At 40.8% G+C, this 26758-nt stretch overlaps 3 protein-coding genes across 11 annotated transcripts in view; 2 read left to right on the top strand and 1 right to left on the bottom strand.

Annotated features, from left to right (window-relative positions):
• The window catches only part of LOC147628185 (ABSCISIC ACID-INSENSITIVE 5-like protein 5), a 72212-nt gene extending 65694 nt beyond the window's left edge, over window positions 1–6518 (top strand). For 6 of the 9 annotated variants that reach the window (XR_015268064.1, XR_015268063.1, XM_086813232.1 and 3 more), the window contains exon 5: window positions 3561–4005. Coding sequence is in view for 4 of the 9 variants with exons in the window: in XM_086813232.1 (XP_086669358.1) it covers window positions 3561–3632 (72 nt within the window). In the remaining 5 variants the exon portion in view is untranslated. The other 3 variants (XR_015268060.1, XR_015268062.1, XR_015268061.1) reach the window with 3 other exon arrangements.
• Window positions 6519–16170: 9652 nt separating this feature from the next.
• On the top strand, window positions 16171–18992 carry LOC147628186 (uncharacterized). The gene is made up of 2 exons (XM_086814081.1): window positions 16171–16385; window positions 16573–18992. Exon 2 carries the CDS (start codon window positions 16605–16607, stop codon window positions 18990–18992), a length of 2388 nt encoding a protein of 795 aa, XP_086670207.1. The 5' UTR covers window positions 16171–16385; window positions 16573–16604.
• An 835-nt stretch (window positions 18993–19827) lies between these two features.
• LOC147628187 (uncharacterized) lies at window positions 19828–22215 on the bottom strand. The gene has a single exon (XM_086814082.1). It carries the CDS (start codon window positions 22213–22215, stop codon window positions 19828–19830), a length of 2388 nt encoding a protein of 795 aa, XP_086670208.1.
• Between the last annotated feature and the right edge of the window lie 4543 nt (window positions 22216–26758).

The following is a 26758-nucleotide window of genomic DNA, read 5'->3' on the forward strand; positions in this document are numbered from 1 at the left end:
TGATGATATAGATCACAACGATGATCCTCTCAGAGGATTGGAAGCTGTCCAGTGGTAATTATTAACATCTTCAAAAGACTTGATGGGTCCATGAGACCAAGAGTAGTACAACAAGTCCATGGAATATTGAACCATGTAAAAGACTAAAAGAGAAAAAAAAACTCAAAAGGGACAAGCTGTTTGTCTATCTCAGCATCATAATGATCATGTGTATACATGAGAGAGAAAGAAAGAAAGAAAGTTATATTAACGTCTACGGAAGACCCCAAGGGCCTATGAGACGAAAAGTAATACAATGGTACCATGGATATACTAAGCCATGGAAAATTGAAAGAAAAAGTAAAATGAAAACATCTGACAGTACATGTGATCAACAGATGATCGTGTGTAGAGTGAGATATGTTGTGATCAACTAATGACGATACCCGCCTCGGCCAGAACCGATCTGATGGTGGAGTGAATGTCAGGCTTGTGATGGGAGCGTGTCATGTCGGTAGAGAACCTCACGAATCTCTCTGTGTGGTGGAGGGACTTGATGCTATGGGTCGGGGACGTTTGGCTCGCAGAATGGATCGAGCTCTCTCACTAAGAACTCCTCTAGGGCGTGGGTACAGGTGGTGGGCTCTGATGTCGTAGTAGAGGAGCTCTTGTGGGCAGTGGATTCCGATGTGGATGTGTGTACCACAAAGAAATCTTTGATGGCTCTCTCGGAGGTGTCCTGTCGCAACCGGGGCTCTCTCTCGGCATGCTGCCTCAACACTACATTCATGTGTCATTTGAGCTCCATCAAGTACATGCCCAAGCACCTTTGATCCTCAAACTGTATCACCCGTGTGAGTGGTCTGAATCCCTCTCGGAAGAGGTAGTGGAATCCCCCCCGTATCTCGTAGTAAGCCGGGCAACTGAACATATAATGGGCCTCATCCTCTACTGCTCTTGTGGTGCATATTGTGCATGTCCTCTCCTCATGTGAGATATCCTCAGCTCTACTAGTCTCTACTCTGAGGTGGTGGGAGGAAACCCTGAGCTAGCCGATCATGATATGCATAGCATGTGATGTGTATCTGTATGTATCCCGGGATCTCAAAGAATCCATCCTCGGAGAGTCTCAAGAAGTGATCTCTGTAGAACTCACACTTCTTACCAATCTCTGACAGAGACACACATGTCTAGTGTATGTGTAGCCCGAGTAGATCTAACCGGATGATCTGGTTGATCTCCTGTCGTGAGAGATCAAGGTAGGGGAATCCAGGCTATATTGAAACGGGAGGAGGCGGTCCATTTGTATGCCATGTACATGAAACCACTCGACTACCTCAAAGTACCATGCATGTGTCGGTAATGGTGGTGGCCGTGTCGCTGAGGAGGGGGGTAGTCCAGCCCGTCTCAATCGCTCCCTCTCCCTCTCGCAGTATAATTGTATAGAGGACTGTAGTGCTAGTCATGGGAGGTGATCTCTGTCAAGCGTGTATACATGCTGAATATAAGTGAGTCTGAAAAAGGGCATCTGTAACCAATGGGGCCACCCCAAACTCTACATGTAGAATGTCATGTGGTACAGATGGCTTACTCCTAATCGTGCGTGACATCATAACCTATAGCCTCTCTATGCTCCTCCAGTGATCCTTCCCTAGGCCTAGCCCCCAAAAGGCTGCACCATACATAGCCAATGGTTGTACTAGAGTATCAAAGAGCCAGCACTTAGTGCGAGGTTCTTAGAAATGTGCCTGGGCCCTGGAAACACTATCTCTCCATACGGGCTAGGGAGGCATGCCCCCTCGCAAGTCGGTCAGTGGTAGCAGTGGTCATGCAAAACAAAGGGCCTGTAAAAGTGACTCCTAGATACACATACTTCTGTAAAATCTCCACTGGGGCATCTCTGTATATGAAAGAAAATCGTGAGGCGACTACATAAGATGTGTTGAAGACCATAACCTTGGTTTTGCCCAAATTGACCGTAAGGAATGCATTTAAGTGTTTCTGTAAACCCTCGGCTAAATTTGAGATCAAGACAATGTCGTCAGCATATAGCAATATAGGCACTGCTGTCTGAGCCAATGGTGATTCTCTACGTCCGAAACTATCCACAAATACTGCGTTCTCATCAATGTATAGGCCAAAGAGTGTAGGTGAGAGTGGGCAGCCCTGCTTAACCCAAATAGTGCTACATATATCTCTCGAGGTCCCACCGGGTGCACGAACTCGGCCGAGTACTGCCTCATATAGTGCCATCACACCCCATATCATCTCATGTGAGAACTAGAGCTCCTGCAAGCGGCCTATCAGATGGGATCGAGGGACGGAGTTAAAGGCTTTGCGGAAATCCACAAAGCAGCAATACGCATGTCTCTTTGAGGACGTCACCTCCTCTATGATAGTCGGTAAAGTAAAGATATGGTCCAGTGTGGAGAAGTTTCTCCTGAAGCCCGCCTGGCCTGATGCTCTATTTCCCATCCTCCGCCATAGAGCTCATCAATTATTGCCCCATGGATTTTGGACATTGTGTGACCAATCATGATAGTCCTATAGTTACCTGGGTCTGTGGGGTCTCTTGCTTTATGGATGGGGACAATGGTGTTGGTAGTCCAGGAGGATGGGAAGCCTTCACAGAGTGCTCTGTTAAAAAGACTGGCAAGAATGGGAGCCAATACGTCATGCAAAATGTTCCGCACGTAGATCCTCATGATCTTTTGCTCTCCCATTATTCAGCTTTTTAAGAGCCCTAGTGACATTGGGGGAATCAAAGAGATAAGATGATGTAGGCCGAGGGATGTGTGACATTTGTGGTATAGGTTGGTTTGGCACATCATACAGTCATCGTGCATAGGCTTCCCAAAGGCTAGGATTTGTGATAGGTGTAGGTGCTCTTTTTTCTTCAAGAATGCGCCAAGCTTCTGATGAGTTGTCCTCGCTTAAAAAGAGCTAGTATAACTCTTGTTCTTATCTGGTGAGAAATGCCTGTTTCTTTCGGCGAGTGAATGTATGGAAGATGCGTTGTATCTTATGTGCTGAAATCAGCCCGTGTTCCCTCTCACGTAAAGAGGCGAAGCTTGGTGGTTTTGCACTCTTCATCATACCATCCATCCTAGGGTTGGGATCCCACTGGCAAACTTGCTGTGGAGCATGTGGTGTAGGGGAAGCTGGCATGGGTGGAGTCATGGATGATGGAGGAAAGCTGGGATGTAATGGTTGAGATAGGGAGGGATAAGTCGAGAGCTGAAATGTGGCAGGAGAGGTGGTCCTCATAGATGTGGTCAAGATCTTGATGGAAATGAATCTGGGTGAAGGTGGTAGCAGGGGGTGTGGGTGTGGGTGTGGGCGTGGGCGTGGGCGTGGACGGTAAGGTGGGGCATGAGATCGTGAAAGAAAGTAATGCGTGGTCATCTAGTATGGGAGGAGGAGGGATGGTGAAGTCTGGGATGTGTGGTATAAGAGAGAGAGAGAGAGAGAGAGAGAGAGAGAGAGAGAGCTTACTCACAAAGCTGACACTGTAGTACCACAAAATTGTTTTTAGAAGCTTGTTATGTTTGTGTTGTACTAATCCATCCAACATTATTCAGGTAATAGCCACAACTCAAGAAGTTAAAAAAGAAGATAAGGTCTTAAGGAGGACTAGAACAGGGCCATGGTAAAATAGGACTTCATCCTTGTGGTGTGATCAATGGACAGTTACAAGGCTACAATTGTGTAATGATTCAAAAGGAACAGTGGGGTGAAAGATACCTGAAAGCTTCTATGTTCAATGGGAGGTGATGTTTCGGACCTTTGCCCCTATAAATAGGCATCAATTGATGTGTTTTTTTTGTATAAGTTTTACAAATTCTTAACAGTGGATCCAAATGGAATATCATGCCAGTTCATTTGATCTCAGACAGTAGCATGGGATTCCAAAAGATTGATTCAAATGGAATATGATGCCAGTTCAGTCTTGTTGTACAATAATGACAGCTATTTCTGTAATAATGCTTATGCTATTATAAGAGGCAAGAAAAGTATATTGGCTTGTGTTGGTACTGTGCAGCCACATGTGATCAGGTTTTCGACATCTTGATGGACGCAAGTTCTTTTTTGTTTGTCAGTAGAGCTCTCTTGGTGGCTTATAGGTCATCACTAGTGTGGAAGCTTGTCAAGCACCAAGTGTACTTTAAAGCTAGGTGTTAGATTCCCCACCTAATTGAGAAGCCTTAATAGAGAGCATTGGTTTAGTAAGATCTAGAATTTTGGCAGGATCTTGACACCTCAGCAGTGCTGGCATTTGTTCCTCTAAGCTGATGTGTTGAGGTTGCAGCATTTCACATGACACATCAAAGCTGAAATTTTGCAAGTGATGAAATTTCAACCTTTTCTTGATCTGAACACCATGAAGGCCGGGAATGGACATGCGGAAGCTTTTCCTCCCTCAGAAATTGGGTTGTCGCTAACGCAACTCCCTATTTTCTAGGTAGGAAAATGTCCATTCCCTAGACCACAGGTTATGATGTGGATAGTGACTTACGTTCTAAATCTTCATTGTATTGCAGGGCAATACAGCTTGGCAATGCCATGGGCACCCAATCTCCCTTCAATCGAGCATCATGATTATGGGGGCTCGTATGAGGGAAAAGAGTCACCACATGATGGAAATAGTATGGAAGTGGGAATTCACTGCCTGATGAACTGATAGGATGTCTGGAATCTTTCAAGCACTTCACGTGTGGCCCAAAAAAATGCTTGGAATCTTACAAGCACTCCACACATGATGCCTCTGCACATGATGGTCGAGAATGGCTGTCTGCCTCTGCCATTTCTAGATGCGAATGGTGGGCGAGCCATTCCCTACTGCTTTGAATTTAAAAGGTCTGGATTCCTCAAGTCTTAGGGAAATTGACACGGTTGAATGTCACAAAAAATTCAGTTCATGATGTCAATTAAAAATGTGGTCTCATGGAGTTTTAATGATTTTGAGTCATGGGCATCATAAGCATGGTCTATAGAGGCTATAGAAACTTCAACATTTTACCTGCATACCATACGAGTTTGATGTTGAGTATCATATGTTGATCTCAATGGCTACCATGCCTTTACTCTGTTTGTTAGCTAAAATATCTGCTAGCATCCTTGTTGCTTTGGCCCTTGACAGGCTCATCATCATGTCAGTTGCCGACTAGCTATGAGAGCCATCTAGTATCCGTGTTGCTAGACCAACTGTTAACTAGCTGTATTCACATGCTGCCATGGAGACCTGATGCTATGTAAAATTTATTTTCATCGACATAACTAGCCCAGAATATCTGCTGAGTAGTAATTTTCAAGGAGCAACTAGAACATATGTTGCTAAATAGATATTAAGGATCATCTTGCTACCCATGCTATTGTTATAACTAGCACATAGCAGTACTGTATTGAGGCTAAGTAGTGTGTATGTTGTTATCTATAGCGCAAACGGATTTCAAGTACCATGCTAGCATATGATTGATAATAAGCAAAGCATATGTAGTTGTAATTTGGAACTAGATAGCACATATGTTGCTTATTAGCAAAGATTAAATCAATTAATTATCAAATTAGCAAGGATCGGGTGAATCGAGGCCAATACAATCAAGGCCTAAATTTGACGCATGTTTTTCCTATCAAGGGCCATTTTGCCTGTCAAAAAAGGTAGTTGAAAAAAATTCCTGTCAAACGACAAGCCCGAGAAAAAAATTTGCCTGTCATAAAAAATTTGGGGTAAAGCAAAAAAGAGGCGAGCTATGCCATTAAAGTGATTTTTGGATTGCACAACTTTGATGATTGTTCACATTTTCTGTCTTTTGTCCGAGGTTTATTGTGATCTAGTGGTTTTTTATTTGATGATTAGGGATTTTGCACTGGCAAGATATGCATGAATGTGATTTTAAAGAGAGCCGGTCCATAGGTTATTCTCTATTTTATGTGTTTTCTTTTTATGGTATCTGTGTTTATATAAATTTACTTGTCATTTGACAAGAACTTTTTTGTTGAAACCTGTCAAGCGAAAGGGGGAAAAAAAAATTGCCTGTCATAAAAAATTCCATAGGCACCCGTCAAATTTAGGCCTTGAATACAATAGTGCTTTAATGTCCATATTAGGGAATTCAAAAAAATCTCAATTTTTATTCTTATATATTTAGGATAAAATAGTCAATAAATAGATCAATTAAATGTATTAATATATGCTCTTATGTGGGTGTGGGGGGGTGTGTGTGTGTGTGCGCGCGCGTGTGAGAGCGTATCTTGATACAGAGTTCTACACCCACTATTAAGCACTGATGACGTTAGTGGGGATGTAGTATCTAGTCCAAACTATGCATAATGGAGTTGATAGTTAAAGGCGTCTGCATTGGGCGCAGGCTGCAGAGCGTTGTGTGGGGAGACGTCTTCATCGAGCGCAGCAGCGTGGAGTGGATAGTCTTGTGGGTTGACTACCATGAGTATATAACATGCGCGTTCCTAAAAGGTGAATTTGGGCATGTTCCTAGATTCATCTAAGTATATAAATGTATTAACTTATTTTCTCCAAATTGCATATTTGTGATATTGAGACTTACAATACTCAAAGTCTATTTATATTTCATGACAATCTTGTAGGAATACTTTTTTCAAATGCATATTGTATACCACGAATTTTGTGATCGCATTCATCATGTTACTTCAACCATACATCAAAAAATATAGAAAATAAAATTTTTATCGATTCAAAGTCATGAATTAATGGCAAACCCTCTACAAGAATAACATGGCATACTCCAAACTCAAAGTTTGCAAATATCTTCACTTTCATAAACTTAACATTACTCATAGTATATTATATTTAAGAACAATCTCATAGGAATGTTTTATTTAAATGCACATTTTATGCTACGAATTTTGTGATCACATTCATCATGTTATCTCAACCATATATCGAGAAAATATAGAAAATGATTTTTTGATCAATTCAAAGTCATTAATTAATGACAAACCCTTTACACAGGATAACATGTTCTACTCTAAGCTCAAAGTTTACAAATATCATAAACTCAATATTATATCCATGAACATTACTCATTTTTTAGTGTGTCAACTTGATAATATCCTTATGTCCATTTATATAACTACCAATATCTTTAATTTACAAATATCTTCACTTTCATGAACTCAACATTACATCCACGAACTTTACTCATCATTAAGTGTCAACTCGATGGTATCCTTGTGTTCATTTGCATACTATCAATATGGTATCAATTATCGTATTTATTTAAAAGTAAGCTAAAGATAATAATAGAGATAGAAAAAAATGATGTTTGCGAATCATAGACCGATCATTAAAGATAAGGTCTTAACAATAATACTTATAAATTACCATGACTATAATGGATCAATGCTCATTTTATAAAATAGATTAAATAAAATATAACGATAAATAATAGAAACTTAATATTAATAACACATTACAATTAAAACTCATAGTTAGCAAAGAGCTCATCTCTCGCCTTAAGATTACATATAGATTCAACATAAACATATCTATATTCAAGGTTATTAATCGACGTGTGAGTTTGTTTATGCCAAGGTGAAAAAGATATATAAAACATATATCTCACATTTCCTTTTTCATTGAAACCCTTACAACTATGTATATAACTTGTCACATTTCTATCTCGAATATCATCCACTATATAGACTCGATCTTCTTCGATGTCAACTATTGGATTCTCAAGAATAGAGTACTTTCTTGATCTGGGGTGCATGGAACACACAATAAATTCTAGCCAAAATGAATAAATTTAGATCCACAGTGGTGTAACAAAGCTCGACCAAGATGAACACTTGATTGGATGAATAGCCCTTGATCAGTACTCACAATTGTCGAGTTCTTAACCATGAAGGTAACCTCATTAATATAAAAGGCTTTACCATTTTGAACTCGCCAATGAGATGGTTGTAAATGGTTACCATTGCTATCGTAAACGCAAAGTGAAGAAGCTTCAAATATCTTTATCGTTGAGAACAACAAAAATTCATGATCATTAGTGTTTACACTAGATTAAACAATATAAAAGAACCCAATTAGTGTTTGCACTTGTGGTATGCTTAGAGTTGTGACATGAAACTCTTAGCTGCAACTCCTGTGATGAACCTTTTCTTATGACCTATCTGTTGTTCGACATAGTGCATTGCAACCATTTAATTTAGTTTTGACATTGATGGTATTTTTTTCAATATCTTTAATTGTGCAGTAATTAGAGTTGATGGAGGAGAGTGTATTGTTCTTGAAAAGGTCAACTTCAAAATCACATGCTACATGTTTAATAACACCTTGGCATAAACTGATTACATCATTTTCATCACATGCTAAGGCTGTATATCCCTTGGATTCATCCTTGTACATCTCCTTCCACTCTATAATCACATGTCAAAAGTATTCATACAAGGTATGTCCTTATTAGATTGACAACTATCCATATTTATCAAAAGAAACCATTGTACGGATGTCACTATCCATATCCAAATGGCACAACTATTCGTGTAAGTCTTTCAATGTGTTATTATATACATTAATGTTAAATTTGGGTGAAAAAATATAATTCTTTGGTGGACTATCATCAATGAGAACTGTCCTTATTACACAGCATTGTGTATTACATTGATACCAAACCTTTTTGAGTGGTTTGAACATAGTCTCCATACCCATCTTTTCTAGCCTAAATATCTTCTCACGATCATACACATAGCACTTCTCCTATCCCCACACAATAAAAAATAATAATTGTCTCCCTACATGCAATTCTAAAGTTTTCACCATATGCATCACTTATTGGAAAGTCATGGACCATATCCCAACATGGAACTTTATGAATAGATTGGCTAAAAACTCTAGGTATCATGGACAAAGTGCAATCCATTGTTTTCCACAACGTAAGCTTGCATGCTTATTTGACTTTGTGAAGTAACGTTCAAACAATAATCTATTCAAATCCAATATAACAAATATTTGGCATGTCACATCCCTTGTATCCATTCCTGTATTGTCATTATCTTCGTTAACACATCTATGATATAGTTTATCTGTCAAAAAAAAAAAGATGAAACCCATGTTGTTAACCGATCAAAACTCAATCAAAAAATCATAAATATTGCTTATATTTTCACTACATAAAATCAGTTGTGCACATATATTGAATGGTTTTGAATGTTGGATTTGGTTAGTTACCCAAATGTCACTAGATGATGTCTTGTGCTGCATGGGTGTTATAAGAAAGAAAAAGATAGAAGACATTTAGTCAATAGATTAAAACTCAATTAAAAAATCACAAACACGTGCTTTTATTACTCTTAAATACTCGAAATATCTATAAGTACATAGAATTAAATTTGGTCATATAGTTAGTTGTCCACATATTTAGATAGATTTGAATATTGGATTTGGTCAGTTGTCCAAATCTTACTAGATGACAGTAGACATCTTGTACATGGGTGTTAATAGCTAGATTCAATTACTTGTCCAAATCTATGTTAAGGGTAGTAATGTCAGTGGTGGTCAAATCTTAAAGATGAATGTGAATTTCTAGATTTGGTAACTTTAAATCTATGTCATGTGTGTTAATGCAATGGATTTGGCCAATTGTCTAAATCTTATGTATGACTATAAACTTTATATGGCCTTATTGACATACCCAAACGATCAACTATATGCAAGGATTAAATTTGAACAAGTGTCCAAATATTTGTTTGGGGTGTCAAGAATACATGGTCGAATTGATCTAATGAACATGGCATGTGTTTCACTTTACAACAATGAACAAATTATGATGTAGTCACTTTGTTATTATAAACAAATAATGATACAGTCAAGTTATCTCAATAAGAGTGTCTTTGCATTTGACAAAATGAAATAGAAGTTCTTCTACTACGAAGTCAAGATTATAAGTGTACCATACATACAAATCTAACTGATGATATTCATAACGCATTTACTTACATATTACAATGGAAAAAACTATTCTACCAATAAAATAAAAACTAAGTATGCCTTTTAAACACTTGTTGTGTTTGTCTCATCAAGAAGAAGTTGATCAACAAAGTCTAACATTTCCCCTTCATACTCCTTTGTAAGTGTAGCTATATGCTCTAGTGTGGGATCATCTATCAAAAATTGCTCATTTGTAAACATAGAATCCTCTCCTTGCTTTGTGGTGAACTGATTTCAAGATTCCCCTCGACAAAGCTTGAACACATTGATTCAATCTCACATAATTCTTGTAAACTTGGAACCATTGCCACTGTCTTCGCTTTGTTTGCAAAAGCCATTCTACATAAACTTCCCAATGCGAATACATCAAAAATATACTCATCCTCCCTACAAAAAGATCGTATAATTATAGAAATAACATCTTTCATCTTTAATAATAGTATGTGTGCACTGGCTTGCTCTTCATATGCATCTAAGTCACCCCACCACTGTCACTATCACTATTGTCAGCAATATCCAAAATATGTAGTCTATGCTCTAAATCTTGGTAGTCTGACGATTGTCCATGAATTCCTTCTCTTTGCTCACTAATACATGCACCAAAAAAGTATTGATTGATCCGTCTACATGATCTGTATTAGGAGGGTTAATACCCATGCTACCAATTGTCAGCTTGTATTTCCCGGTTATCTTCTCTAAAGCACTCTCTTCAAGGCTACAAATTGCTTAAATGTTACAAATGCAATGAGGACAAATTGTGCAGGTTTAACAGCTAGTTTTAATAATCCATGCAACATCATCTCAAACCTGTTTGAGCTCCATGTCATGCTACGAACCCCATGAATTAAATCAATCACCATCGTGCCAATGGTAATTGCTTCCTTGAATGTGTTGCGCACATGAACTCCATCCCTTTCATGTCTAGTCCAACCTAGTATACACTCTTAAGGATACTTATCAGAATGCAAACTATTAGTTTATAATTCACTTATTAATGTATGCTTGTGCCGATGGAGGCAATGCATCTTCATGATCTGTATGAGCAAGATTCTTTTTTAGCTATATTTGAGCTGATCCAACTATCTTTTCATAGTATTCTAGTTGGATGTTGTAGTAAGTCACACACTGCCCCCATCATGATCTGTCAAACTTGTCATTTGACTTTTCCTTGAACTCCTTCACAACCTATTCCTACAACACCTTATCCTCCTTCATTTGATGTTCTCATTCTGCCATATCCATTTTGTCTATATCATGCTTTCCCCTAACTAGGGTAATCTTGGAATCCAATATTTCTTCTTGAATAAACGTAATATTCTCCTCATCTAAACCTTGTAAACACCTAAACATGCTAGCAGTTGGTTGTCTCCCACCCTTATTGATATCATTACTATGCTCAGCATGATAGGGTAATGATCCATCTCTGTATGCATTCATAATCCTCATTTATGTCTCAAAATTCTCATGTGTGCATCCTCATTTATGTCTCAAAATTCTCATGTGTGCATCCTTGGTTGCAACACTATCACCAAATGCAACTCATGCTAGCTCGATAAATTGATAGACAACATTCTCAACATTAGGCAATGTTATAAACTACTTTATCAATGAAAACCAAGAATATATTGAGGTATTTTTAGTTTTGAAAGGTTGATAATTACTTACACCCCATTCTGCACGTTGTTCACTTCCCTTTGCAACTCCTTGTTTGGTGAGGCTTTGCAAGTCTATTGAATGTAATCCATTGATCCCTTACTTGCTTTAAATTATCATGATATGGAGATTGCCACATTATATTTTGAGATTCTAGGTTTTCCACTCGAGATAACTCCACACTCTCCTTTTGAGGGAAATTTTACACTATCCTCACCACCCTTTCCATATAATACTTCTTTCTTTGACTCATGGCTTCATCAGTCACACACGCTGTCAAAACCTTGGCTACATAAATGGAGTATTGACCAAAACGTATCCAATACTTGTATTTGTAAAGACGATCTCTCCTCACTGTCTCTAAAGGTCTGCCATAGTCGACAGCTAATTTTTTGACATGCTTCTTGCTCAATTTTCTATAGACATATATTGCAGGAGCTTGTACATAATTTCTCACCAGTATGTGGAAAGTCTCTTGTAATCCCAATGGGTAGTATTGCTCATAAGTGACCAACCCAAAATGGCCTTCACTACTCTTTTTTTGCAAGAAGCTTCTTTATTTGATTATAGTCCACCACAATAGTAGTATCACCAAATGGAACAATGGCAGAACCTTTGGTTGTGTTTGTCACAAAAGTAGATGATGTTTGTGGTTTCTAATTCACTATTTTTATTTTACCTCTAGTCTCATCCTTTGAAAGATTGGCTAGACCTTGTAAAATCCATCTATGGATTGTTTTATCATAGGATCATCATCCTCTCCTCTATACACCAACCCATTGTTAACATAGATTGAGCACCATCGGTCTCCATCTTTGCATCATCATATGAAAATGCATCCAACAAGTATGAGTTATTAAAGTCTCTAATATCCACAAGAATGCATGAAATTCCTTATTTTCCTACAATCCCCTCAGATAATTCTTGTACTACACCAAGCTTTTTGTATCTCTTTCTTGGGCTATAATGTAAACAATTACACATGTTTCATTGGCCTCCCCTCTTCATTGTAGAAGTCAAGGTACTAAGTCCATGCCTTCTTATCATTAACGTCATTAAAAATCTCAAGCCTTTAGCTTCCCTTAGAAGTTTTAGCAGCAATGGTGGTGGATGATGTCTTCATCTTTGACATTTTAAACCTATTCAAAGTTTGATGTCATCTTAGTCCCATAAATTTTGTAGATCCCTATAATTTTTAATCATTTAACATTTACATAGAAAAAATAATCAGAGGGATGCTGTCCCAAGGGTTGTGCCAAAATGCACAAGATATGCTAGATGTGAGCCTAATGCTTATATCACTAGATTTGGCCAACCATTCAATATAGATTTGGACAAATCTAACTATAGCTCATTCCTATTGGAGACTTTCAAAATACTCTTATCACTAGACCTCACCTCTATTGGAGACTTTCCTAAGGTTGACTCTTATTGGGGATTTGTCTAATGTTCCTCTCACTGGATTTAACCAATTATTCAATATAGATTTATACAATTGTCCAAATCTATATACAATTCATAGCTCACTCCTACTAGGGACTCACCCAATGCTCCTCTTACTAGATTTGACCAACCATTCAATCTAGATTTAGGTGATTGTCAAAATTTATGAATAATTAATATCTCACTCCTATTAAGAACTTGCCTACTACTCTTCTCAATAGATTTGGCCAACCATTCAATACAGATTTGGACAATTGTCCGAATCTATTTATGATTCATAGCTCACTTGTATTGGGGACTTGCCTAATGCTCCTTTGACTAGACGTCACCCCCATTAGAGAATTTCCTAATGCTAACCCTGACCACAAATGTGGCTAATGCTCCTATCACTATATTTGACCAATCACTCAATGTAGGATTGTCTAAATCTATATACAATTTATAGCTCACTCCTATTAGGGACTTGCATAATGCTCTTCTCAATAGTTTTGGCTAACCATTAAATGTAGATTTGGACAATTGTCCAAATCTACCTATAATCCATACCTCACTCCTATTGGGGACTTGCCTAATGCTCCTATCACTATATTTGGCTAACCATTCAATACAGATTTGGACAATCTAAATTTATCTACAATTCATAGCTCACTCTTATTGGGGACTTGCCTAATGCTCCTCTTGCTAGAACTCACCCCTATCGGAGACTTTCCTAATGTTAACCCTTATTGGGGACTTGCCTAATGCTCCTCTCACTAGATTTGACCAATCGTTAAATATAGATTTGGACAATTATCCAAGTATATATATAAAGGGTTAGTATTAAGCAAGTCTCAGTTCCCAATAGGGGTGATGTGTATTGAGAGGAGCATTATGGAAGTTCCCAATAGGAGTGAGCTATGAACTATAGATAGATTTAGATTGTCTTAAATAATTTGCCAAATACAGTGATAGGAGCATTAGGCAAGTCTCCCTCAATAATCATTTCATGCTATACTGAGACTCTGATTATTCCAACACCACCGTCTCCAAGAACTCACTCTTGTCCACCATGGGCACCTGAAGAAGTTATAGTCCACTAGCACTCCCATGACAAGGGGCTGGTCGCCAAGGGACTCTAGATGTAGGGCGGCAACTGGTGATTGTGCAATCGTCATCTCCACTGGGTCAGAGACCTGATGAATTAGTCGGTGCATAGAACTTGACTAAAGTGCCAAGAAGGATCAAGCTCTGTGGGAGGGTCGTGGGCAATTGGTGATTGTGCAATCGTCATCTCCACTGGGTCAGAGACCTGATGAATTAGTCGGTGCATAGAACTTGACTAAAGTGCCAAGAAGGATCAAGCTCTGTGGGTATGAATAGGGGAGGCAGGGGGGAGGAGGGAAACTGGGGGGAGGAGAAGCCTGAAGGGAAACTGGGGGGAGTTTAGCAAATAAGTGCTCAAAGACACACACAATTGCAATGCAACTCACAAATCACAAAGAGCATTAACCATTAGAGCATAGCATGGAGGATTAAGGAGAGGGAAGATAAGAGATTAGTTCATAGTTACAATGTGTGGTCCATTAGAAAGTACAAGAGATTAGTTCATAGTTTAAGATAATACAATGTGTGGTCCATTAGAAAGTAGAGAATAAGATAATGATGGATGTTTCATACTTGTCTTAGATCCAAACTCACTTTCACCTTAGTCTAGCGCTCTACGACATTATTCTTTACAAACTAATCAACCTAGGGACATAATCGAACATTATTAGACATATCCTAGTGCCGTCACGGCTGCACATTACCTATTAATTAATTGACAACTTATTTGTAATGCATTTACTAAGGCCTCTCATCAGGGCCTAAATTTGACGCCTGTTTTTCCTGTCAAGGGCCATTTTGCCTGTCAAAAAAGGTAGTTGAAAAAAATTCCTGTCAAATGACAAGCCCGAGAAAAAAATTTGCCTGTCACCTCGACAAGCTATTCCAAATACTACCAGTCAATTGAAATTTGACATGCTGCTTAGTATTATTATTAAAGTTAGTAATTATTACTAAATTTCTAATGGCCATGTGTGGGCGCTCGGCGGCGGGCGCTGTGAAGGGTGGCCGGACCCCCGTCAAGGTATGGAACTTGGAACTTTGGAAGCCTGAAGGGTTCACGAATCAAGGGTTTGGAAATTGGGAATTTGCAGCATGCAGCCTGCAGGAGTCTGGACTCTGCATGTAACAGGAGCCGGCTGCCGCCCGCCTCGATTCGCGAATCGCACTGCAGTCTGCGCACCGGTGGCTCCCTGAGGCTGGGCGAACAGGTAACAGGTCGTAACTTGTAGGTACTAGGACTGCAGTTTGTAAGTTGCTACCCCGTAACCCCTGTCTCTAGGTCGACGGTGGCGGGCAGAGAGGGCGAGCAGCGCAGCAGAGCCATGGCCCCTCACTGCCGCCGCTACTAGAGTACGATGTCATTCAAAATCTAACGTAAGGTCTACTACCTTTAATCCTGCACAGAAGGGTGATGGCTTCTAGTGAGCAACTTCAAAGGTGGCCATATAAGTACGCCACTAAAAGAGGGCAGTTAAGGATGGCCCCGCAGCAACTGCCATGGAGTCCGCGAGGGGGGGACCGAACCATAATCAACAGATGAAAAGAAGCGCATGTGTTTTTCATATAATTTTCTAATCCATACTACCTTGACAAGGCCTAACACAGAGAATTACCTGAGCGCCAGGGTTCTAAGCATGTTAAGAAGAGCGAAGTTTATTGAAATTACTGGTTTTAAGAAAGGATCCAACAACTCCTTGCCTGTTGAGGGGCATTTGAGCCGTTGGGAGGTTTGAAGGCATCAGTGTCCAAGGGCATGTCCAACATTGTCCATGGTTGGTGCTAGCTTGCGCCTGTAGGGGCTTGTCACGCCACCCTCACAAAGTGCGATAACGCAATGTAGCAGTAGCAGCACGGCCAGTGGCCACCAACACAAGTAAAGGCTTCTTCATAGCCCTGCAAAAAAAAAAAGAGAAAAAAAAGACAGCATTAGAACTTGCTTACAGTAATCCAAAAACTAAGCAAAGGGTGGGCACTGGGGCACTGGGCCGATGCACGAGCAGCCATTTTTTTATTGTTTTGTTTTTTCTTGGCAGATGGCACGTAGGGAGCCAGCAGGCGACAGCAATGGTGTCACAGCACATAGCGATGGATGGCTTGGGCGGGGAGCACACAGAGACGCACAAGAAACCTGAGCTGCTGAATCTGAGCGTTGCATCCTCCTGCTGAATAGGCCCAGTAGTTGGCAGCAACAAGCGTGTTCGTGACTAAAGTCTAAAGCTTTCTACGCAAGGAGTCTTTGGAAATTTTAAGAGTAAGTGATGCTATCTTTTTGTGATTCATTCTTCTTGTTTGAGCTCTATGCTTTTGTTGCAAACAAATGTTGAAGAAAATTACTGCACTCATTACTATAATCATATGTAGAATGCATTTTATGTATAGTTTTTTGGGATATTTAATGGTTACCTCGCTCATGTATGCTATGGTTCAATGTGTTGCAGACTAGGTTAGTTCTGCCTATTGCTAGTTGACAATGGATCCTGGCAAGAGAGTAGCGAGTTCACTCTCTTCTTCAAGGAAGAAGAGAAAGTCTCAGCCCAAGCTTGATGCTTTTTTAACTAAGCAGTCAAGCGGTGCAGGCCAGCCTAGCAATGCATGTAATGATGTACAAAGAAATGTGGCTAATGCACAAAGTGATGTGGCCAATGCTCAAGGCCATGATACTATCATGAGTGGCAGCAGGAGTGGTGCTGATGTAAATGATCATGTGGCTATTGAGATTAACAAGTCTACTCAAGCTCCAGAAGCTTCCAAGAAGACTAAAAGGAAATGGCGTAATCAATGGACTCTCATCCATCCATGGGCTTACTTATGTAAGTCCATGTTGAATGAGGAAAGAATAAAATGTACTTATTGTCAGGACACCAAAAAGGTGAATATGTATACATCCCAAGAGGGTTCCTCAAGCATAATGATCTCAGCATTGCATGATCATGCTTTGACACTTCCTCATAAGGATGCTGTGCGTATTTTGAATGCAAGAAAACGCATCAATGATGTTGGTAAAGGGCCTCTTGACCATGGCATAGAGAGCATTGTCCACACGGAACAAGCTCGAATTTTGACATGTATGAAGGTCGTTTATTTCTGTGCTTGTGAAGATCTTCCTTTAGAGAAGTATCCTAGCCAATGCAAGCTATTGCGTGAGCTTGGTACACCAAATGTTCCTGCTTCTGATGAGTATGGTTCATATGTGAACCCAATGTCTGGAAGAGAAATGTTGTTAGCCATTAGAGATCATGTAAAAAAGCAGATGCTAGCAGACATGCGTGCAAGTCCTTTTTACTCATTGCTTATTGATGAAAGTACAGACCGCACTATGGAGAAGCATTTGATCATTTATGTCTTGTATGTTGGTAACTCCGGAAAGGGGCGTGCAAAGTGTTCCTTTGTTGAGTTGTTACCTGTGGAGAATGCAAATGCAAAGGACATTTATGATGCAATGCGTACATTTATAGAGGACACTGGGCTAGAACTTCAAAAGCTCATTGCCATTGCAACTGATGGAGCATCTGTTATGATTGGGCACAAGACAGGTGTAGTTGCACGTTTTCAAGAAGTTATGCCTCATATCATGGGTGTACATTGTATTGCCCATAGACAGTCTCTTGCAGCAAAGGATGGTTTTGTCTCACATCCACATGTTTATGCCTTTGTTGATAAGGTTGCCAATAAGGTGTACGGCTGGTTGGGAAAGTCCGCTAAGAGACATGCAGAATTATGGAAGATCATGAGTGAATATGATATGACGGATATGAAAGCATTACAAATTCACTCAGTACGATGGCTTTCAAGAGGGAAAGTGATGGAAAGGCTTGTTGACATACTGCCTGCTGTTCTTGAGCAGTGGCAACGCCATGACAAAAAGTGGTATGGATATGCCACTATGTATGTGGTGCAGTTCATGATACACCTTTCTGCCGATGTACTCATAGAGTTGAATAAGTTGAATGTAGAATTCCAAAGGCAAGAAATGGATGTCACCACAATTGGTGCGATGATTGATTTGACATTTGAGAAGCTCACAAGAAGGTATCTTAGTAGCGATATCCGTAATTTTGGTACTGGATCAAAGCATTTGACTACTTTCTTGGGGATGGCGAAAGAGGGCACATTAGTGTATTCAAATGCAAGTGGAAAGACTTATACACATGCTTTGAAATTCAAGCCTATTCCTAATGACAAAAAGAAGAAAAATGCTAAAGAAATTAGTGAGTCTGCAGGAGAAGATGAGGAATTGGACTTAGACATGTTACTTGAGGATAGTGCAAAAGAGACCGGATCTCGTGAAGAATGCATATATATGGCACAAGCATATGTACAGAACATTTTGGATGCACTTACTCGTCGTTTTGAGGATCTCTCAGTGTACAATGCTTTCAAAATATTTAGTCCCTCATCATATCCATCGGATGCAATTGATCGAGAGAAAAGAACGCAAGAATGGTTGGAAAAATTAATAAATCGGCTTAATGTGGACAGTCATACTATTGACATACGAAAATGTATGAGTGAAAGAGAAGATTTTGTTGGCATGTTATATAGGGTTGCACAAAATAAGAGTATACATGATGCATGGGAAGTATGCAGCGCAACCAAGACTTGGTGGGATTTATATCCCGGAATGATGCATTTATGGCAATTAAGTTTGGTTGTTCCAGCAAGTACCGCTGCATGTGAGCGCGGTTTCTCTCGCCAAAATTTCATCAAAAGTACCTCAAGATCTGCCTTACGACTAGACACTTTGGATGCTTTGATGTTTCTATCTATTGATGCACGTGGGAGTTCTTTGATTGACTGGGACGATGTGTTTGATATTTGGGGTAAAGCAAAAAAGAGGAGAGCTATGCCATTAGAGTGATTTTTGGATTGCACAGCTTTGATGATTGTTCAGATTTTCAGTCTTTTGTCCGAGGTTTATTGTGATCTAGTGGTTTTTTATTTGATATCTTTTGATGATTAGGGATTTTGCACTGGCAAGATATGCATGAATGTGATTTTAAAGAGAGCCGGACCAGCCGGTCCGTAGGTTATTCTCTATTTTATGTGTCTTCTTTTTATGGTATCTGTGTTGATATAAATTTACCTGTCATTTGACAATAACTTTTTTATTGAAACCTGTCAAGCGAAAGGCGAAAAAAAAAATTGCCTGTCATAAAAAATTTCATAGGCACCCGTCAAATTTAGGCCCTGCCTCTCATCCTCGTCCTCGCAACACCTTTCGTCTCGTCATCCTCGGCCGCTGCCTCAATCTCGTCCTCCTCCACGGCCCCCCCCCTCTGTATCGGCCGTGGAGGAGGACGAGATTGAGGCAGCGGCCGAGGATGACGAGACGAAAGGTGTTGCGAGGACGAGGATGAGAGGCAGGGCCTAAATTTGACGGGTGCCTATGAAATTTTTTATGACAGGCAATTTTTTTTTTCGCCTTTCGCTTGACAGGTTTCAATAAAAAAGTTATTGTCAAATGACAGGTAAATTTATATCAACACAGATACCATAAAAAGAAGACACATAAAATAGAGAATAACCTACGGACCGGCTGGTCCGGCTCTCTTTAAAATCACATTCATGCATATCTTGCCAGTGCAAAATCCCTAATCATCAAAAGATATCAAATAAAAAACCACTAGATCACAATAAACCTCGGACAAAAGACTGAAAATCTGAACAATCATCAAAGCTGTGCAATCCAAAAATCACTCTAATGGCATAGCTCTCCTCTTTTTTGCTTTACCCCAAATATCAAACACATCGTCCCAGTCAATCAAAGAACTCCCACGTGCATCAATAGATAGAAACATCAAAGCATCCAAAGTGTCTAGTCGTAAGGCAGATCTTGAGGTACTTTTGATGAAATTTTGGCGAGAGAAACCGCGCTCACATGCAGCGGTACTTGCTGGAACAACCAAACTTAATTGCCATAAATGCATCATTCCGGGATATAAATCCCACCAAGTCTTGGTTGCGCTGCATACTTCCCATGCATCATGTATACTCTTATTTTGTGCAACCCTATATAACATGCCAACAAAATCTTCTCTTTCACTCATACATTTTCGTATGTCAATAGTATGACTGTCCACATTAAGCCGATTTATTAATTTTTCCAACCATTCTTGCGTTCTTTTCTCTCGATCAATTGCATCCGATGGATATGATGAGGGACTAAATATTTTGAAAGCATTGTACACTGAGAGATCCTCAAAACGACGAGTAAGTGCATCCAAAATGTTCTGTACATATGCTTGTGCCATATATATGCATTCTTCACGAGATCCGGTCTCTTTTGCACTATCCTCAAGTAACATGTCTAAGTCCAATTCCTCATCTTCTCCTGCAGACTCACTAATTTCTTTAGCATTTTTCTTCTTTTTGTCATTAGGAATAGGCTTGAATTTCAAAGCATGTGTATAAGTCTTTCCACTTGCATTTGAATACACTAATGTGCCCTCTTTCGCCATCCCCAAGAAAGTAGTCAAATGCTTTGATCCAGTACCAAAATTACGGATATCGCTACTAAGATACCTTCTTGTGAGCTTCTCAAATGTCAAATCAATCATCGCACCAATTGTGGTGACATCCATTTCTTGCCTTTGGAATTCTACATTCAACTTATTCAACTCTATGAGTACATCGGCAGAAAGGTGTATCATGAACTGCACCACATACATAGTGGCATATCCATACCACTTTTTGTCATGGCGTTGCCACTGCTCAAGAACAGCAGGCAGTATGTCAACAAGCCTTTCCATCACTTTCCCTCTTGAAAGCCATCGTACTGAGTGAATTTGTAATGCTTTCATATCCGTCATATCATATTCACTCATGATCTTCCATAATTCTGCATGTCTCTTAGCGGACTTTCCCAACCAGCCGTACACCTTATTGGCAACCTTATCAACAAAGGCATAAACATGTGGATGTGAGACAAAACCATCCTTTGCTGCAAGAGACTGTCTATGGGCAATACAATGTACACCCATGATATGAGGCATAACTTCTTGAAAACGTGCAACTACACCTGTCTTGTGCCCAATCATAACAGATGCTCCATCAGTTGCAATGGCAATGAGCTTTTGAAGTTCTAGCCCAGTGTCCTCTATAAATGTACGCATTGCATCATAAATGTCCTTTGCATTTGCATTCTCCACAGGTAACAACTCAACAAAGGAACACTTTGCACGCCCCTTTCCGGAGTTACCAACATACAAGACATAAATGATCAAATGCTTCTCCATAGTGCGGTCTGTACTTTCATCAATAAGCAATGAGTAAAAAGGACTTGCACGCATGTCTGCTAGCATCTGCTTTTTTACATGATCTCTAATGGCTAACAACATTTCTCTTCCAGACATTGGGTTCACATATGAACCATACTCATCAGAAGCAGGAACATTTGGTGTACCAAGCTCACGCAATAGCTTGCATTGGCTAGGATACTTCTCTAAAGGAAGATCTTCACAAGCACAGAAATAAACGACCTTCATACATGTCAAAATTCGAGCTTGTTCCGTGTGGACAATGCTCTCTATGCCATGGTCAAGAGGCCCTTTACCAACATCATTGATGCGTTTTCTTGCATTCAAAATACGCACAGCATCCTTATGAGGAAGTGTCAAAGCATGATCATGCAATGCTGAGATCATTATGCTTGAGGAACCCTCTTGGGATGTATACATATTCACCTTTTTGGTGTCCTGACAATAAGTACATTTTATTCTTTCCTCATTCAACATGGACTTACATAAGTAAGCCCATGGATGGATGAGAGTCCATTGATTACGCCATTTCCTTTTAGTCTTCTTGGAAGCTTCTGGAGCTTGAGTAGACTTGTTAATCTCAATAGCCACATGATCATTTACATCAGCACCACTCCTGCTGCCACTCATGATAGTATCATGGCCTTGAGCATTGGCCACATCACTTTGTGCATTAGCCACATTTCTTTGTACATCATTACATGCATTGCTAGGCTGGCCTGCACCGCTTGACTGCTTAGTTAAAAAAGCATCAAGCTTGGGCTGAGACTTTCTCTTCTTCCTTGAAGAAGAGAGTGAACTCGCTACTCTCTTGCCAGGATCCATTGTCAACTAGCAATAGGCAGAACTAACCTAGTCTGCAACACATTGAACCATAGCATACATGAGCGAGGTAACCATTAAATATCCCAAAAAACTATACATAAAATGCATTCTACATATGATTATAGTAATGAGTGCAGTAATTTTCTTCAACATTTGTTTGCAACAAAAGCATAGAGCTCAAACAAGAAGAATGAATCACAAAAAGATAGCATCACTTACTCTTAAAATTTCCAAAGACTCCTTGCGTAGAAAGCTTTAGACTTTAGTCACGAACACGCTTGTTGCTGCCAACTACTGAGCCTATTCAACAGGAGGATGCAACGCTCAGATTCAGCAGCTCAGGTTTCTTGTGCATCTCTGTGTGCTCCCCGCCCAAGCCATCCATCGCTGTGTGCTGTGACACCATTGCTGTCGCCTGCTGGCTCCCTACGTGCCATCTGCCAAGAAAAAACAAAACAATAAAAAAATGGCTACTCGTGCATCGGCCCAGTGCCCCAGTGCCCACCCTTTGCTTAGTTTTTGGATTACTGTAAGCAAGTTCTAATGCTGTCTTTTTTTTCTCTTTTTTTTTGCAGGGCTATGAAGAAGCCTTTACTTGTGTTGGTGGCCACTGGCCGTGCTGCTGCTGCTACATTGCGTTATCGCACTTTGTGAGGGTGGCGTGACAAGCCCCTACAGGCGCAAGCTAGCACCAACCATGGACAATGTTGGACATGCCCTTGGACACTGATGCCTTCAAACCTCCCAACGGCTACAATGCCCCTCAACAGGCAAGGAGTTGTTGGATCCTTTCTTAAAACCAGTAATTTCAATAAACTTCGCTCTTCTTAACATGCTTAGAACCCTGGCGCTCAGGTAATTCTCTGTGTTAGGCCTTGTCAAGGTAGTATGGATTAGAAAATTATATGAAAAACACATGCGCTTCTTTTCATCTGTTGATTATGGTTCGGTTCCCCCCTCGCGGACTCCATGGCAGTCGCTGCGGGGCCATCCTTAACTGCCCTCTTTTAGTGGCGTACTTATATGGCCACCTTTGAAGTTGCTCACTAGAAGCCATCACCCTTCTGTGCAGGATTAAAGGTAGTAGACCTTACGTTAGATTTTGAATGACATCGTACTCTAGCAGCGGCAGTGAGGGGCCAGGGCTCTGCTGCGCTGCTCGCCCTCTCCTGCCCGCCACTGCCGACCTAGAGACAGGGGTTACGGGGTAGCAACTTACAAACTGCAGTCCTAGTACCTACAAGTTACGACCTGTTACCTGTTCGCCCAGCCTCAGGGAGCCACCGGTGCGCAGACTGCAGTGCGATTCGCGAATCGAGGCGGGCGGCAGCCGGCTCCTGTTACATGCAGAGTCCAGACTCCTGCAGGCTGCATGCTGCAAATTCCCAATTTCCAAACCCTTGATTCGTGAACCCTTCAGGCTTCCAAAGTTCCAAGTTCCATACCTTGACCGGGGTCCGGCCACCCTTCACAGCGCCCGCCGCCGAGCGCCCACACATGGCCATTAGAAATTTAGTAATAATTACTAACTTTAATAATAATACTAAGCAGCATGTCAAATTTCAATTGACTGGTAGTATTTGGAATAGCTTGTCGAGGTGACAAGCAAATTTTTTTCTCGGGCTTGTCATTTGACAGGAATTTTTTTCAACTACCTTTTTTGACAGGCAAAATGGCCCTTGACAGGAAAAACAGGCATCAAATTTAGGCCCTGGTCGGCTCTGCTGCTCTCTACTTAAGTCGGCTATTGCTTTTCTGGCAAGGAAGGGCTTTGAGTGCGCGCCTCACAACCCCAACTCACACGAGGTGAACTAGCCTCATGACTAAGTGACACATCATGAATCAGGAGGGTTCTATGGTTGGAAACAGGCGTCGCGATCGGGATTTGATCAACACCGTTGGATTCCCAAGTGAACTACGAGTGCGGGGTAAACTAAAGGTGAACTTGCGAGGTGAACTAGGGAAACCTTTTCCGACAAGAAAATGAACTAAGAAAACATTTTCCAGTAAGAAAGTGAACTAGGACCAAAATATCAAGATTTAAATTTAAAAACACTCTCTACAACCTGCTAGAAAGTATAGCATAGTGGTTGGATGTTGAAAGCTTGAGCGGATGGTTCCAAGTTCGAATCTCTTTTGCATTGAGCTCAACCCTTCCAAAATTTTCTAAGTCCTAATAATCCCCATGGTATACCCTGAGTTCACCCTTAGTTCACCCCTCCCGAATGCACCCTGAGTTCACCCCTCCCGAATGCACCCTGAGTTCACCCCTAGTTCACTTGCCAGACGGGAATCCGACGGTCTAGATCAGGCAAGATCGCGACGTCTCTTTTCAGTCTTAGATCCTTCTTGATTTATAATGTGTCATTTAATCCTGTGGGTGAATTAGGGAGACCTTTTCCGACAAGAAAGTGAACTAGGAAAACATGTTCCCGTAAAAAAGTGAACTAGGGACCAAAATATCAAGATTTAAATTTAAAAACACTCTAGTGGTTAGATGTTGAAAGCTTGAGCGGATGGCTCAAAGTTAGAATCCTCTTTTGCATTGAGCTCAACCCTTCCAAAATTTTCTAAGTCCCAAAAATCCCCATGGTATACCTTGAGTTCACCCCTCCTAAGTTCACCTTTAGTTCACTTGCGTGACGGGAATCCGACGGTCAAGGAAGATTTAGGGCAAGGAGACACCGGCGGGAAGCTGAGTTCCTCTCGGCTAGCCAAGAAGACTCCGTATGATCGCCATGAGGAGGTTCGGCCACCATGGCATCTTCGACAATAGGGCAATGCATGAAAATGTGCAGGTCATCCTCCACCTCCTTGCATCTGTGGCACTTCCCATCCCCTATGTTAATTCTGAAGGCTTTAAGCTGGGTCCAAATAGCTTTGCACATGACCAACCAAGCTAGGCATGCTTTTTTTGGTTCCACATACTTATTCCATAGCTTGTCAAACAGAAAATACCATTGCACTCTGTCCAGAAGGATTCCCCATCTCTTGTTTAGTGTACAATGGATAGGATCCGTCCTCTGTTTGGGGGAATAGGGAGAAGTCCTTTTTTATTCTTCCATTGGAAAGCTTTGTGCGCTGGCATATCTTTAATCGAAAGCAGCCAAGTGTCCGATTGGTGCCATAATCTGATTCTTATCCCAATAAGGTCTAATTCTGCATATGAGACATTATAATCTCTGATCATATCAGCTCTGGACATCCAAGCATTGATGTCTCCGTCCCAAATATCCCACCAACAGCATATTCCTTTCCTGTGCAATCTCAAAGCCGCTTCAGCTTGGGCATTATCAATTGGGGGGAGGGGAATGCTTGGCCACCAGATAGAGTCTCTCCCGTGTACCCCCCATGTGTAGCTAGGCTTCTTAGAAAGGATAAGGTCAGTCTTGATAGCATTCCAGGCGGACCAAAGCGAATGGACCAACTGGCTGCCAGCCGGTTTCACCAAGTATTTGCTCGCCATAATTGTGAGCGGGGGGAGCTTCTTCCACTTGGGGAATTGTTTAAGTTGGAATTGTTCCAGCTTCCTAGTGATCAACCAGGCCCAGTCTTCAGAGGGGTAGAGAAAGCTTCTCAGCACCCACTTGGCAGCCATTCTATTAGCCAAATTGAACATGTCTTTGATTCCAAGGCCCCCTTTACCTGTATCCAAACAGCACCATTCCCACCTGACTTTAGGGATTTTCCTAATCCAGGGGTCCTCCCCCCCATAGATAGTTCCTGCAAAGCCTTATGAACTGCAGTAGATCAGAGTCTAGCGGTCTCCAGCAGCTAAGAAAGTAGATGATAGATGGGATAATGAAGTGGTTAATCACCATCTTTCTACCCCCCAAGTTTAGATGCATTTTCTGCCATCTGGTAAGTTTCTCTTCCACCTTGTTTAGCACCCACATCCATCTTTGCTTCAGGGTGACCTTGAATCCCATGGGAATGCCCAATAATCTGAAAATTACTCCCTCTTCCAGGACTTTGCAGCCAGCTTGAATCAGCCAATCAGGCGGCTTGTCAATAAGGGACCTGATACCTATTTTTTTGAATCCAGAAGCCCTGCAATAGATGTCCAAGCACTCCCAAAGCACTTTATGCTTATCTCAGTATTGCCAACCATGGCATTAGTATCATCAGCAAACATTTGGGTGCATAGCTGTTTATTGTTGGGCAGAGAGATACAAATCATTTCTCCTTTGTCCATCCTATCTTTAATCACCATCTGCAGCAATAGCATAGAGGAGGGGTGCTAGTGGGCAGCCTTGTCTGATGGATTTGGTCAGGGAGAACGCATCAGAGAGCACACCATTGACGTTCACCCTAGCCGTAGCATTCCCAAAAAGAGTACTCACCATCTGGATGAAGTGCTGACCTGCACCCATGTGTTTAAGGGATTCTAGAACATAATGCCAATCGAGCCTATCATAGGCTTTGTCAAAGTCAATTTTGAAGAAGATTTAGTCCTGTTCAGATTCTTCTACATACTCCATACCCTCCCACAAGGTGATAATGGCATCCAAAATGTACCTTCCTTTGATGAATCCCTTCTGCT

This window comes from Cibotium barometz, chromosome 19, assembly GCF_041138505.1.
Source record: "Cibotium barometz isolate CiBa-2024 chromosome 19, ASM4113850v1, whole genome shotgun sequence".
NCBI lineage: Eukaryota > Viridiplantae > Streptophyta > Polypodiopsida > Cyatheales > Cibotiaceae > Cibotium > Cibotium barometz.

Coding starts and splice junctions, on each gene's coding strand:
- LOC147628186 (XM_086814081.1), top strand. CDS start 16,605: ATGGATCCTGGCAAGAGAGTAGCGAGTTCACTCTCTTCTTCAAGGAAG.
- LOC147628187 (XM_086814082.1), bottom strand. CDS start 22,215: ATGGATCCTGGCAAGAGAGTAGCGAGTTCACTCTCTTCTTCAAGGAAG.